This window comes from Echeneis naucrates, chromosome 23 (genome assembly GCF_900963305.1).
Source record: "Echeneis naucrates chromosome 23, fEcheNa1.1, whole genome shotgun sequence".
Lineage (NCBI taxonomy): Eukaryota > Metazoa > Chordata > Actinopteri > Carangiformes > Echeneidae > Echeneis > Echeneis naucrates.
In genome coordinates, this window is record NC_042533.1 from 11,407,809 (window position 1) to 11,424,242 (window position 16,434).

The window sequence follows — 16,434 nt, forward strand, 5'->3', positions numbered from 1 at the left end:
TATTTTGCTTAGATAAAGTAACACCCACTTTAAAATTCATCCCTATCTCCTACTTAATTCTAACATGCTGATAAACTATAGATATGATTGTGGAGTGTAAATAGTTGCCTTCTAGATTCTTTCACTTGCATGTTGATGTTCTGTCACATCAGAAGCAGGTTGTAAAATTAACTTTTTCCAAGAATTGAAACTACAGCCTTTCTAATACCATAAACCAACATGAACGTGCTTAAACCTTTGCAGTTTTCTACTATAATACCATGTGTATGCAACACCTTCATCTGCAGGAGATATCATTGATCATTGATCCTTTTGAATCATATTCCTAACAAAAATGTATTATTTTATAGATGTTTAAGTGGTGTGGTGATAGTTTGGTGAGGATTAGTACTGATATGATTTAGTTAGGGGTTAGTACTGTTGCGCCGCAACAAGAAGGTTGCAGGTTCTCCCCGTGCCTGTGTGGGTTTCCTCCCATCCAAAGACATCATGTTTGGGTTAATTGCTGACTCTAAATTGTCCGTAGGTCTGAGTGGTTGTTTGTCTCTGTCTGTCTCTGTGTGTTGGCCCTGCGATAGACTGACAACCTGCATGTTGTCAAGACCATTTGCAGATATATTTGGCACGGAACAGTTAAAAGTTTAATGTTTAATTAAAATGTTGCAATGCAATGTTACTGACTGAATGCATAATTTGTCTTTCATCCTTTAATTTAACCTTTTTTCTAAGAGACAAAGTGGAAAATTAGAGTAACTGAATTTTATGGGATTTTACAAAGCTGATTTGAAGTTTATTATTGCCGGTCATCACACTTAAGTCTGGATTGTTGTTGCCACAAATTAAAGAGGAAGAGAGTTTACTTTTGCTCCTGAACCTCCTGCAGCAGAGAGCTCAGAGGCCCCGTAATAATAACAGATAACGTTGTGTTGCAGTGAACTGAATTACCCTTTGAAATTGACATTACTTGACCACCTGCAGCTAAACTAATTCCACCCAGGCAGGGAGCACTGCTTTGATTCATTTGCACTCTATATCGTTTACGCCCATTATCTGCTTGCAGTTTAAAATTGCTTTCAACTTCAGTTTGGTCTCTCTGTGAAAATCAATCAGGCATGCAACCCTCTTCAGTGCATTTCCACCTGAGCCTCCTGTCTTCAAAGGAAAGATGTTTTTTGTTCAGGCTTTAGAACAATGCAGGTTTTTCAAGATCATTTCAAGCTAATAATCAAATACTGTGTTTTTCAGTTATCAAAAGGGTGTCATTAATAAATCGTATTTTTCAAACTAATTAGATACTTGAAGATGAAGATTGATGTGGTTTGTAGCTTGTTCATTTAAACCTCTTATTACAAGAGACTAATGGAGCATTGCCACAGCAGAAACTTTTTCGGGGAAGCCAGGAACCATTTAAAAAACGAAGCCATATTTGTGTTAGTAACAACTTCTTTCTTTCCAGAAACTTTGGAAGAAACTTTGGGAAGCTTGTGTGCATTTCACTGAAGACGTTTTCCCAAAAAGCCAAGAACAATGAAGGCACCTAACCTCAACTGAATCCTGAGTAGGAAAACTTTTGAAGAGAGTTTCTAAGAGGTATCAAAGAATTTAGCTTCCCTGTTTCTAAAGCCATTTCAGGAACTGTGATTTCTTTTTTTAAGAGAGTCAGGAAGACAATTTTCACACACTTACTGAGATGTAACTGAGATGGGAATAAGAGACGTGACTTTATGTTTGTCTCTTGATTGAGATTTTCATCGTCAACATGAAACGTGTCATATTGGACACATCTGGAGTGGAATGATTCCCCCTCTTCCTGTGACAAGCAATATTTCAAGAGAACAGAGTCTCAACTTGGCAACAACAACAACACACACTAATCACACACCCCCCCCACACACACACGCACACATTTCATTAAGATAAAAGCCATAAGTGATATAGAATAAATTTAGTTAACTTAATAATTGCTTGCAGACAGTGTTTGCCAGGCAGTCCCAGCTTCATTGCGCAGAAGGCCTCAGTACATCCATCCACTGGATTACAATCATAAAATAAGCTACATTACTGTAAAGTTTCGGCATTTGTAGCTCATAGCGCCGTTGATCTGTGTCTACATGGACACATCAGGTGCTTAAACTGCTATAAACTGTTACATTTTTCACCGTGTTGACCAGCCAGTTCATGCTGTAGAGCAGGTAGTGGAAAGGGCCTGAAAACCTGATTCACAACAAACACTGTAGGTTTGAAAAACAACAAACAAACAAAGACGCTAGACAGGAATGAATGGTATTATACAGCAGACATGAGAACTCATACATCTGCAAATGACTCGTGCAGTATCAAGTGTATGAAACAACAATAGACACTTCCTCCAGTGGGAGGATTATCTAGTGATAAACATTGCACGGGGATTATGTCTGATATTGTTCAGATAATCTTCATTAGAGTGGTAAGTCCCATTTACGTACAAGGAACTGCAAACCAATTCACAAACTCAATGATACTGTGATAGTTCACAAAGTCTGCGTGTGTGTGCGTTTGTATCTCTAATTTGCTTATTTTCTTCTCAGAATGAAGAAGTAAAGCCAGATGGGATATCTTATTTTATCTTTATTTAAGGTTACATGAACAATGATTAAACTTATTTTTATTAAAAACCTTGAAAATAGCATCTCATATAAGAAGTGACCGGGGCACAAGCTCCCAAAACCATAAGAAATATCACTCACTTCTACAACAGTACAGTCTAGAACTCAAACTCAATAAATGGAGAATGAATTTGAATAATAATAAACTTATAAACTACTTATCATTATCGCTGCATCAAATATTTAGACATTTGAAATGGCGCAAAGATGAAGAGGAAGATGCCATGGTGCTACTTCACATGCTTGATGCTGTGGGGGAGTCATTTCTCCAACAGCCAAGCTAACGTCAAATATATGTGACATTTTCAGGATTCTTTTTTTTTTTTTATTTTTTATTTTTTTATTTATTAGTTTTTTTTTTGGGGGGGGGGTGTTGTCCTTATCCTGGAAAAGTTGCAAACATGCGTGGCAGTAGGTAAGGAGTTTAGGGGGGAAGGAGTTGAAGGGGCAACAGGTAGAAGAGGGGAAGCAGGTGAGGTGGATGAAGGGTAGAGGGGGAAATGGGTAAAGGTGAGAAGGACAGAGCTACTGCTGTCCAGCCTGAGCTGAACAACCAGCAGCTTCCTCCATCTTGCCATCAGCGTTGCTCTTATTTTTGTTGTGACGCCAACCCAAAACACCTTTTTTCTTCTTCAGCTCCTGGTGTTGCTCTGGCTGTGCCTCTTTCGCCTCCTCCTCCAGTTCTGACCTCACCTCTTGTTCACTTTTCACCTCCTTTTTCTCCTCTTCATTTTTTATTTTGTCTTGCTTGTTGCTTTCTTTCTTTTCCAGTGTGTCCTCGTTGTCTTTGTCTTTCATTTCCACTTCCTTTGTTTTTCTTCCAGTCTTCTTTTCCTCCTTTCTTATCTCTGCCTTCTTTTCAGTTTTTTTCATTTTTGACCAGAAGCTTTTCTTCTTCTGTAGCTTCGAACAGAGCTCGGTCTTCTCCTCTTCCAGATGTGTCTTGTCCTCTTTCAAGGCCTTCTCTCTCTCACTGAGCTCAGCTCTGAATTTTTCCTCCAAAGCTTTGTATTTTTTCTCCCATTCTGCATGGTTGAAGAGGTTTTCAGCTTCTTTGCTCTCCAGTTGGTTGGTTATTTCTATGTACCTTGTAATGAGATTCTCCTTCTCTGTTCTGAGTTCCTGGATCTTATTTTCGTTCTGGTGAAGCTGCTCCATCAGCTCGTTCACCTTCTGATGGTGCTGTACCTTTGAGGCCTCACTCGTCTTCTCCAGGAGTTCGTTCAATTGTTTCAGACGGCACAGCTCCAAGTCATTCATAGTGTTGGTCTCATAGCACCTTTTGTATTCCTCGGAGAACCACCTTTCCCTGATCTTGATAAGATCCTCCTGCTGGGCGATTTTCAGTTTGTTGTTGTGTATCCTGTGCCACAACTTCACTATCTGATGTTGGAGATTCTCATTCTTAAGCCTGAGGGACATGCCTTGCTGCTTGCTCCGATGGAGGACGTTTCTCAGATAGAGGACCTCATCATTGGGATGTGTCCGTGCTTGTGGCCCATGCTGGTTTTGACCCTGATGGACGTTTCCATGGACGTTTGGACCTTTCTTCTGCGATTTGTTTTTTGTTGCCATGCTGTTTAGAAACAGTGTCTGTTGTCAAGATGTGTGTAGAATATCAAAACTGCACCTGATTCCAGAATCCTGAGGTTAAGCCACACCCACTAAGGATATGACATCAGTGACAGTTCCAGATGTTACTGACCAGAATCAGAACCAGAAATATTTTATTAGTAGTATATTTTTATTTGTGTTTTTTGGTAGCTGATCTCAGCTCTGTCCCCATCTGTAGAGTGAATCTATGTTAGGGGACCAGTCCAACTTGTTGTCCAGCTGTAATCCCACATATTTGTTGGTTGGCAATACCTTTATGTCTACTCTTAGAAATCCACTGTTGTCTCTGAGGTGTTCAGTAGGAGACAGTTTTTTCTGACTGCAGTCACTGAAAGCTTTTACCAGATTCCAGTCCATCCCTGATCCACACCACAATATTAGTATCACCTGAGCATTTCTGTTGTAGTGAAGTTTGCTGTATACAGCATGAACAGAAATGGATCCAGAACATTCCCTGGTAGTGCCCACATGCTGCTCATTACTGTCCCAGAGATATATAGTACAGGCCAAAAGTTTGGACACACTTTCCTATTCATTTGAATGAGAAGGTGTGTCCAAACTGTTGGCCTGTACTGTAGTTGGCCTTACTTTCAGGTAATCTGCCAACCAAGAAACAAGTGAGGGGTCAACTTCCATCCCTCTGAGCTTGTCTCCGAGGATGATTGGTCAGATGGTATTGAATTCATTTGAAAAATCAAAGAACAAAATCCTAACACCAGCGACGGTCTCTTCCAGTTGAGAGAGGGTACGTGGGAGCATGTAGAGGACAGCATCATCCACTTTTCATACACACTGCAGGTCAGTCTGCGTAGCAGCAGCTGCTCCAGTGTTTTCATAATATGTGAAGTGAAGGCCGTTCTCTGGAGTTATGTAGTTCAGCAGGACATTTTATTTTGGTTTTCTACAGTGCTGGTACCCAGCCCAGCTGTAGATTATGTGATTAGGTGTCTTCACTCAATAATTCAGACTATCCAAGTATAAATTGTTTGACTCTTCTTCACGATTTGTTCTTGTTTTTGCTCGCCAGCACACAGTGTAAGCTGCATTAGTGTAAAATTATTAGTGTCATCTGGCCAAAGCTGTTTCGGATTTTTGATGGTTTGTTGTAATGGTTTGAGTTCAAGGCAGGCTGTAGGAGTAGAAGTGATACATTTGTTGCACGGAGAATATCTCCTCAGTGACACAATACGGTAAAATTGTCTGCAATTGTTTTGTGTGTCCATGCGTGAAATATTAGTGTCATGATTACGCTATAGCTTAAGGTCATTTATGAGAATAAGAACATGGATCAGTAATTTTGAACACAAAATAAACATGAGAGCATTATCCATAATCTAAAACAGTAAAAAAAAAATGCAGCATGGATGGTGATAAATTCATAAAACAAAAATAAACTAGTAGTTAAACTAGTAGTTCCAAATGATGAATGCAGTTCATTCACAAGGTCAACAAGATGAGGATGAAAAGTTAATTTGTAACTCAGCCATCCTCTATCCAGATATTTTTCTTTTTTAGGCTCTAAGTTAACTGTAATTGGCGAAATAATAAGTGGAGTGTGTGAAGGAAGTCTAGAGGTCAGTGATGCACTGAATTAAAGAAGGAGCATTTGCATACAGATGACTGTGCTGCCTTCATGTTCTTTCTGATATAGCTGGAACAGAAAGCAAAGCAGGTTTCATTATGGAGCCTTGTGGAACGCCTTTATTGGTCTTAGGAACTTCAGACCTGTAGTTAGTTATATCAGTTAAGTTTTTCAGTGGAGCTGAGAGTGGAGCAGTTAATATTTCCAGGTTTTTTATATATATATATATATATCTCGTCAATATGTGGATCATGGTGAACATATTCTAAAAATGCATTTCATTTATGTGCTTAAATTGCTTCATAAGATAATATGGTTTGGCCTGCGGGAATGTTTTCATCTTCTTAGAAGCTCTGGCACAATGATAACTTACCACATTTTCAGTAGATGAAAGCAGAGAATTTGTCAAAACACTGTCCAGTAAGGTTGATTTATTTGGCAATTTAGAATTTGATCTGATGGGAGAGGAAATCAGTTGGGTTTAGAGAGTCCCATTAGTCTGTGGTTATAGAAAGAACCAATCATACTTAATAGCACCCGGTAGGACAAATTCAGAGCTATTTAGCATATTCCTGAAAACTGCTGGCACAGCAAGAGAGTCAAGTGGAGCTGAAGGAGGACAACAACATCCAACAACTGCCACTACAGCTACAAAACATTTCAATTTTAGTTTTTTGTCTTTTTGGCTCTGTCGGTTGTACAGTTGTAAAGTAGCCATTTATTATTTTATAAACCTGCAGAATAGGATAGACCCATAGAAGAGGATAAACCCACTTTGCACATTGTGGCTCCTGTAACGTACTGCTCATTCATTCATTCTACTACTTTCCAGGTCACGGGGGGTGCAGGAGCCAATCGCAGCTCACACTGAGTGAGGGCGGGGTACACCCTGAACAGGTCGCCAGCCCACCACAGGGCCAACACACAGAGACAGGTGGAGACCCACAACCAATCACACTCAGACTCAGACCGACAGACAATGTAGAGTCACCAATTAACCCAAACATGCATTTAACATGCAATCAGCTAAGGAATAGCAATGAGTTTGAGGTGTTGACTTGACATCTCCTTAAAGATCTCCCTAAAGGATCTGTTGCCATCATTTTGGTACCAGATACTACAGCACACCTTCAGAGGTCTAATGGAGTCCATGTCTCAAGAGGTCAGGGCTGTTTTGGCAGCAAAAGAGTGAGCGACGCAATATTAAGCAGGTGGTCATATGCCTGATTGGAGTGTCTCTGGATCTGTCCTCTGATTGGTGGCCTGGTATTATGGTCAGTTAACTGGAATAATTAGTATTCTTTAGGTTTCAGAAGTTTCAGCCTATGTGTGGTGTGGAAAGGAAAGGGATGGGGAAATCACCAGGGAATTATTCATATTATAGGTTTGACAAAGAAGTAAGATATGTGTTATTTGAAGGTTGCGACTCCCACTCTGATGAACTGACTGCAAATGTGACAGTAAACAAAGAACAAAAAAAAAAAATAATAATAAAAACAACAACAATAAAAATTGTATGAATATATTTCTAGGAGCTTTTTTCCTAAGGACAATACTTTTCCAAAGAATCTCCTTCAATATTCTCTCAACTGTTGTTCAGGTCACAGGAGCTAGAGAAAGTCTTTTAGTCATTCACACGGCTACCACATAAAGAAGGAAGAGGAAGTCATTACAAATAATTTTATTTTATTGTCTATATTGATAGAAATTATTGTGTTGTACTAAAAACATTCAGCCAATAGAGTCCAGTCAATAAAACCAGATGGGATTTTTTGGGTCCCTTTAAATAATTCTGGAAAGAGTTTGACAGCAGGTGTTGACACATACAAAGTAGATGTTGACCTGCTATGTATGTAAACTACCTTAAAGTTGTGATATAAATAAAATTGCATTTGATTTGAGGAGTCAGTAACTTTGACATATTAAAAAATGTATATTTAAGTTTGATATTCACAAGACGCATCTGCTGAACTAGACCTCACAGAGAGCATCTCAGAAGACAATCGAAAATTGTTGCTTCACTTAGATTATGCAACATTAAATATTGTCAAAGATATTCATCACTCAGCAGCTACTGGGAAACTTAAATGAGGGCAGAAGACACAAAGGTCACAGCATCATGGCTGGGGGCTGCTTTGCTGTGTCTGGGACTGTCAGCTTGGCAAATCTAGTGTGCCAGTCAGAGCCGAGACCATAATCCAGCACAGCGACTGTCTTGTCCAGGGTGTTAATGAGGCATCCACCTGCAAAATTCAACACATCACTCACTCAGCAGCTAGTTCTGGATCTACTCCTTGGACAGGCACCTAAGACCTTATTTGCAGCAGCTTTAGTCCAACTATAAACAACATTTTAGGATTGAAATCTAGACTTTAGGTTACCAGCCCTGCTCTCTGTTCACCATGAAATTCCTTTTTACTGCTGACACTGTACCAGTCTGCCAATCAGTCAATCTCACGCCTGCCTTGACAGGCAGTAACTCACTCCAGTGAGTACAGAGCTGTGATCTGAGGTTTAAGAATTGGTTGGAGCCTCTTTTCAAGCACCCTGCCAAAGTATTTCCAGGAAGGTTGAGCGGTGGGATGTCTCGATAACTGGAGCACATCCTTTAGTCCCCCTAATTTGTTGCCAACTTTGTATCCTCCACTGAGGATGTGTTGGCCTAGATTCTAGGGCTCCACAAAATGATCTTACCCAACATACATCAAAATCAAAAGTATGGTCAGCAATGCTCCTTTACTGTTGAACACTGGCCAAACCGGGTCTGCCAAAACCTCCTGGCCTACTGAAAGCCCTTCTTCATCCCTTCCTTCAACCACTTCCTAGATATGACAAGCTGATAACCACTATTTTAAAGAATTACTTTTGAAACTGGTATATATTTTTTTTCTAATTATGTTTTTAGTACACAACATTTAGCCTGGTGGCATAAAAACAGAAATCTTTTTTTTTTTTTTTTTTAAGGATGAATGATTTGCACCGAGTTGGCTATTGACATCTGCAGCATTTCCACTCGCGAGTTGGATAAACCCTGGGGAATTATGGAAAAGGCTCTGGGTCGTACTTTGATGTAGGCTTTTTTTCTTGCAGAAGATGCATTGTTTGTAAAATAAGTGTCTTGTGTGGGATGGGCCAGATGCTTGGCATCGAATAAAAAAGAAAATTGAAGCTAAAGCAGTTAACATTAGTTCCACCTCAAACTGCTACAACAGTTAAATGCTACCTACACATGATTGCGTCACAATTAACAATCCACTCATGTGAGGTATAATCATAACTCAAATGGCCTCTTGTTCTTACCTAAATTTTTTCTACTAATAACTGTGTGCTTTTACTATAATTTAATTTTCATTAAATGACTTACTCAAAATTGAATATTTTTAGACTTTGGTTGTAGTAATTCTTCCTTGATTAAAGACTTGAATACTTCTTCTAGCTGTGACTGTATATCACCCCCCACCAGGCCACACAAACACTGATGAAATCAAACAAACAAGGCCAAGAATGTTTGCAGTAATTTCAGAAAAAAAAAAAAAAAAGTTTTCTCATATCTCACTGTCAACAGCGTGCTCAGTATGACCCCTCTGTGCTGGTCGTGCACAGTTTTCTGATACAAACATGTCCTTCTGGTGGATAAATTGGAGAAATAACCAAGATGACACATAGTTTTAGCATCTAAGGAAAATGAAGGGAAGATGATTAAGAGTCAGAAGTGAAGGAGCTGGTGGGGATTGGAGCCGGAACATTCCAGCTTCCATATCTATAAAATATAAACACACAGCAGGAGAGGATGTCTGGCATCACTGGTCTATATGACTATAACTGATGGGCAACATTAGTGAAGTGTCACTCTAATCACCAGATTCCTCAACACCAGATAGTGAATGTACATCTGTAAATGGCGTTAACTGAAGCAGCAATTTGTTCCTCATCTCAGACAAATGTGTGTGTGTGTGTGAGAGAGAGCGAAAGACTGCGATATGATCTTGAAGAGCACATTAGTGACAATCTGAGTTAACGTCATTTCTAATGTTTATCTGATTTGTCGTCGCTCTCAGTACTGATCACCTCTTATTATCAGATCACTGAAAATCAGTGATGAAGTCTGTTTGGATGTCTGCGTTGGAAGGATGTACTTATACGCTGTAATAAATGAGACGTATAGTGTGTGGTCCAGTGTATGTTGTTGGACTGGGTCATTTACTTTCTTTTACATTGTGTATGGTAAGAAGGACAGAGAACGGGTAGGAAACGGTTTTACAGCTAAAGCAAATTCATTCATTCCCTCATCTTCTACAGCTTATTTGTCTCTGCAAAAAAAAAACTAATAAATGAGAAAATAAAACTGCTAACTTTAGAAATGAAATTTGGTTATTTGTTTAAAAAAAAAAACATTCTATAACAGAAAAGAAGGAAGTAAAAGAAGGTTTTTCAGAGTCTTAAAATTCATCCCCCTCAATTTTTTTTTTTTTCGCTTTTAATATGTCTCACATTAATGTATGGACTATAGTTCAAATGCTTTTTAGAGACAGACAGAGACAAAGAACTTAATCACATTAGCAGCAAGATGTGATTTGTTGAGGCCTTATAGTACTGAGCTATAAATGTAACAGTGCTACTTTGATAGATATTAGAACCTCCAGTTATGGCCCCAGCAACACAAGCTGAACAAACATGATGTCACATATTTTCATCTCATAAAGCTGACACAGTGAACTTGACACAGAGCAATATTCACGAGATGAATATATTCAATCTTTTAGCTGCTGTTCGGCTTCCAACAACTTCTGGGGAAAAACTTCAGATTCTTCTTGAGATAAATGGTCGCCAACACCTCACTAATGGGAGGAAACAGCAGTCAGTGCGTGACTATTTTGAGTTGGGAACCAGCCTGCTGAGGACTTAATGGAAGTTAAATTTATAGGTTTGAAATACAGCAGAATTAACTGAAATGTCTTGAATATCAACAGTCACAAGATGACTTGTTAGATCTGTTCTGAACTGTTCTTCTACAGAAAACTTCACAATTTTTTTTTTTTAAATATGGATTAACTGCTTTTTTGCTGACCTGCTCAGAATTCACAGATATATGAGCCCTAATAGGGAGAAGGTACTGTTTAAGGGGACCATGGATCAAATGTTCTGGAGCTGAAAGAGAAAGAAGCTGAAGATGCTAAAATAACATAATTGTGTGTTCATCACTTTGAACTGACACTTGTTCTTATTGCCTATTATTACAAAAAAAAAAAAAAAAAACAAGACCCAAAAACAATTTAGTGCATCTTTAAGCTGATTTGTATGTAAATGAACTGAAATCTCTGGGTGTCTGGTGATTAAATCTATAAGGCTGGTGTGCTTTGAAAACTCAAATGTATGTCTGCAAGATCTGTAGCAGTAACACTGACAAGCTTCAGCATGGTCCTTTAATCAGCTACCAACCATCACTCCTCTCCTGCCAAGCGTCTCTCTACAGATATATTAGTTATTGTCATTGTGCTTATTGCGCTTTATGGCTCTCCAGGCACTTGCCAAGTTATGGATAATAGCTGTTAGCGCTGACAATGCTACTACAGTCAACACATCACACCCTAATACTGTTTGCCCCTTCTTGACCTCCACAGTCTGAGTGAGGGTCTAACAAGCCCATGTACGCTGACATGCTCTCTAATCGGCTAAGAACCTGCCTTTAACAGTGCCTTGGTCATTAAATGGCTTGATGAAGGGCTCCTGAGGGGATGCACACACACAGACATACACACACAGTGCTCTTGTTCTTCTCCACATGAACACTCACACACCAACTGTTTTACCACGAATAATAAACTTTTGATTTGTAATGCTGTTTAATGGTCATATTAATGTAGAGCATAATGACCTTATCGACAGCTTTTCAAAACAAAAGCACTATGAAACTCCATTACTGTTGTTTTCATTGACAACAAACGCAATACATCTGGATGGACCCACACACACATTCTCATTATGCATGGACTGTGTAGTGAAAAGTGTTGAACAAGCCATGTTTCATACTTTTATTATTCACTTGATAATGAATGGAAAGCAAAGAGCTGGGATCCCTAAAAAAAATGTAATTAATAATGAAGTAACAAAACCCTGACATTCAAAGCTGTTATAGCTAATATATTTATACTGACAGTGCATCACGCAACTTTCAATTATGTGCGGCGCATTAAGGAAGCTGTGACCTTCTTCAGATGAACACACACATTTCAGTCATGTTAAATGGTTTCGAGGTTTAGACTACAGCTGTTTTAACTACCTCATTTGCTCCATCAGCTGTTTGTTTTTTATTTTTATGAGCCAATTCTTTATAGATGCTAAACAATATGAAACAGTTTTATGCTTTGAAATTTGCACATAGTTTGTTTTGCAAACTTTGTTTGTGTTTGCTGTGTAAAGAAACAACCGTTTGTTTATATGTTTCCCATGGAAAGCACATTAATATCTGTGTGTAGATATGACCTACTATTGCGGTGGCTCATTTCTTTCCTCAGTCAAACCTCTTACTGTTGGTAATGAGTTGTCACAAGGCTCCATTCATGCTCCATTACTATTAACTAAACTATTCAAATATTATACATTATATATAAATAGCAATGTTCCTACTCAGTGCTTTCTTTTTTGTTTTTTTGCAGATGACACAATTTTGTCTGCCCCGGGCACCACCCCAGCTGAGGCTCTGGCTTGCCTTCAGTCTCCCTTTGATGCTTTTCTCTTATCACTTTTTAATCACAGCCTTGTTTTACAAAGATTAAATAAATTATATTCTCCACCTCAACCATCCTGCCAGTAAAAGTTTGATGGTAGCCAACTTGCTGATTCATGCAAACATTCAGCAATTTGACGTACACAACTGAATGAGACTTAAAATGGGTGTCCTGTCTTTTTTCGTCCATAAGTATACAGTGCAGCCAACTTAATTGTTGCTGATAGAGTTATTGTGTGGTGTCATGCTGCAGATTAACTATTTTAATTGGCTTTACACCGAAACACTCATGGTATGTGAACAAGCGAAGCCAGGTTGATGAACACGCTAAGCACCAAATACAGTAGTGAGATTTGTTAAAAAGGGACACAACTGTTTTTATTCATTCTCTGCAAACTGTGTTTACCTGGCCTCAATTGTGTTGTCGCTGTACGCTGATTGTGATTATGAAAGTTCTCTGTTCCTGTCTGGTTATTCTTCAAATTACATTTCTGTGCAACTGCAAAGATATGATACAGCCCAGTAATGTTGCTAGTGAACAATTGAAAATGTCTGATGTTGCAGAACAACTTCACAACTCCGGCATTATTAAACATCACGGGTCTTGGTTAAGGTTTAGAAAAAAGTTTGGTCTGGCTCAATACAGAAAAAGTAGCTTTAACCTGCTCTCTAAACCAAAGATTGGACTGTTGATGTGGAACTGTTCTGCCTTTCTGTCCTCTTTCTGCATGTCTACAGAGAAAATTAGGGGTGTGGGTATGTATTATTTGGTAAGTAGAGGAATTGTGAGGCATCCTCCTTGTCCTCCTCTTTCCTCAAGAGAGCCATTTGACCTCTGGGTGTGTGTGTTTGGGATGCAGGGAGGGGGTTAACCGGGTGTGCCTGTGTGTGTGTGTATGTGTGTGGGAGATAGACTTAACAACGTGTGTGTGCTTTGTCTAACCTCATTAGAAAGCATTTGTGTGTTGTTGGATCGGCTAGGGTGCGTGCGTGTGTGTCTGTGGGTGGGGGCTGATAGCTACTTTGTTTGGGTGTTGGGGGGATTTCCAGCCAGCTTAGCTTTAAGTGTGACCTCCTGTGCTTCTAAGGGAAAAACAGAGAGGACACTAGTCGGCAGCCTGTTGATGGTGGCAATGCTGCATCTTCATTCTGCCTCTGTTTTGTTTTACAGGTACAAACAAATGTAGTCACAGAGCTGGACTGACCTTTGTGTAAAACGGAGAACTGTCATGGCAGGACAGATTCTGTGCTACACTGACTGTTAAATGCCAGCGTGCTACGTGGCACATCTTGTCAACCTCTGTATAGTTTTTTAAGCAGTGCTTAAAAAACGACTACTTTGTTCGCCTAGCTGATCAATGTCTGAGCAACTTCCAAAATAAGCCCCCTGTCATCAGGAATCCCCCCACTCCCTCCCTCGCTCTCTCGTCACTGAACATTAGTGCTCAGAGAGCTTTACCTGAGAAAAGCAGGACTTTAGCATTAAACCCTCAGTGCTTTTAGAAGATGGTGCTGATTAATGGTTGCTTTGCAGAGCCAAAAGCACGGCGCGTGCCGAAGCAGGAGTTAAAGGTTTGGCTGTGATTGCGCCAAGACTGTCGAGGACCATTAAAAAGCAAGAAAAAACATATAAGGAATAGAAAAGTAGAGCTAAACAAGGACACATAAAATGAGTTTAGGAAGGCTGTCCATTTGTTAGCCTGGAAGAATTTATCAACAATGAAAGAGGCTGTGTGCCCATCTCTGCAGAGTTGCGTTCTACAGGCAGATGGAAATGATTTTTTTTTTTTAAATTTCCTTCTGTACATCATACTTTTACTGAATAATGTGGCTCTGATACATCATGTCAGAAAAGTGCTGTGTGTACATTTTCAGTAGAAGAACTGCATCTGGCTCCATTTAGTAGTTTGTTGCTCAGTCCATGGATGAAGGCTTGGTTGAGTGTGACTATTGATCTGGTTGGACTGGCTGATTCTAAGCGCACAGCTGAGTCCTACGGCAGGAGTCTCGCTAATGTTGCACTTTTATGGGGCCTGTTTAGTCACACAGTCTGCCAGAGAAACTATACCCCACCGCCTCGCTCCGTTTGGCAGGAAAATCATTGCTTGTGTCTTTATCCGCCATCCGCGCTCCCGCGTGTTGTAAGCGCGCGCGCGAGGGTTTTCCTGGTGCGCGCGCCTTGGCACGGCGCCGCGCACTCCAGCCTCTGTGTAGTAACCCAGAGCAGCAGAGCTCTCAGCTAGACATGGCGGCGGATCCTAAGCCGGACTGGCTCTCCTGCCTTCCCTCTTCTTGGAGTTATGGGGTGACTCGGGATGGACGCATATTCTTCATCAAGTAAATATCACGCGGACACACGGATTTGTGGATACGCACTGCTCATTTCTGCGACGTATTCTCCCTGTTTGTGTTTTTCTTTTTCTTTTTTTTGGGCTTCTCTGTTCACCTTTTCCCCCCCGTTTTTCTTCCACTCACAGCGAAGAAGCAAAGAGTACAACCTGGTTGCATCCCGTCACCGGAGAAGCTGTAATCACGGGGCACAGAAAAACTCCAGGTAAAACCCATTTATTTAGTGTGCGTGTGTGTGTGTGTGTGGGGGGGTGTCTTTGTGTGTGTGTGTGTGTGTGTTTTTTTTTCCTTGCGGGAAAAAAACGCGAAACACACACACACGCGCGCACACATGCAGGGCAGGCAGGGATCCGGGGGAAAAAGGTTATCCGCGCGTCACGGGCGAGAAAGAGCAAGGGGGCGACAAGTTGCAGAGCGGATCTGCAAAAGACGGCGAGGGGAGATTTCTTCTCTCTGCAGCAAAGCAACAGCCTCCTGAGCCCCGCTCCCCTCTCCGCTCTCCTCCGGCGGACCATTACGCACGGCGACCCCCCCCCCCCCCCTTACCCTGTTCCACCTGGACACTTTGCGACACACTTTTTAAAAGTTCCGTCACGTAGGCGTGAGTCGATTTCTTACTCGATTACCTGCAGTGACATCTGACACCCCCCCCCCCCCCCAAAAAAAAAACAAACAAAAAAAAACAAAAACCAAAGCTGTCGCTGCTGCCGTTATTTCCAGGCACGTATGCCCACCTCCGGCCGCGAATTGGACAATGCAGCGCGTCTGGCGCGTCAGTGCTGAAGCCGATAACCCCCGAAATGAAAAGCACATCTGCCGCGACGAGAAGGGGTGGACGGCCGGAGAGGCATCTCTGCATGCAGATCAGCAGCTGGAGGCTGAGCAGTCCGCAGACACACACATAATGACCGAGTAATCCTGCGATATCTGCTCTGTAAAACGGGGAGGAGGGGTCCGAATATTGTGCGAAGTGGCACAAGCCAAATGAGCTATTTGTAGTCCAGACACTGCATTGCTATGCAGGTGTGTGTGTAAAAAAAAAAAAATCATCATATCTCTGCACAGCTGCTCATGTTCCTGTGCCTTGTGTTTTTCTTACCCTCCCTGTCCTCAGATTTACCAACAGGATGGGAGGAAGGATACACATTCGAGGGGGCTCGCTGCTTCATCAAGTGAGTTGGAATGTGTGTGTGGAAAAAAAGAACAGAGAAAGAGAGTGACAGATGCAGAGAGAGAGAGAGAGAGAGATTGAATGGCTCTCTCAGACACTGAGGGGCTGCATTGTTTGGTTAGTGTAGAGGTTTCCCTCGGCTCTCATCAACGCCCACCTCTCTGCTGTTTGGTCCTGCTGGAGGAGCAGAGGGGAAATTCACTAATGTATCTGTTAACCTTCCTTCTAACACACAAACACATTGGTGGGGAATGGATAGCTCCCAGGTCTTTTCTGTCTTTCGCTCCTGTTGAGGTTTTCTCCTTCTGTCATTCATGCTCTCGCCCTTCACTGCTCTCTTTCTCTC

The 16,434-nt window shown here is 40.9% G+C and overlaps 1 protein-coding gene across 3 annotated transcripts in view; it reads left to right on the forward strand.

Annotated features, from left to right (window-relative positions):
• Positions 1–14,784: 14,784 nt before the first annotated feature.
• Positions 14,785–16,434, forward strand: part of plekha5 (pleckstrin homology domain containing, family A member 5) — a 167,543-nt gene continuing 165,893 nt past the window's right edge. For all 3 annotated transcript variants that reach the window (XM_029494678.1, XM_029494679.1, XM_029494677.1), the window contains exons 1-3: positions 14,785–14,905; positions 15,046–15,122; positions 16,032–16,089. In XM_029494678.1, the coding sequence (XP_029350538.1) occupies positions 14,814–14,905; positions 15,046–15,122; positions 16,032–16,089 (227 nt within the window). In that variant the 5' untranslated portion in view covers positions 14,785–14,813. The remainder of the gene's footprint in view (positions 14,906–15,045; positions 15,123–16,031; positions 16,090–16,434) is intronic.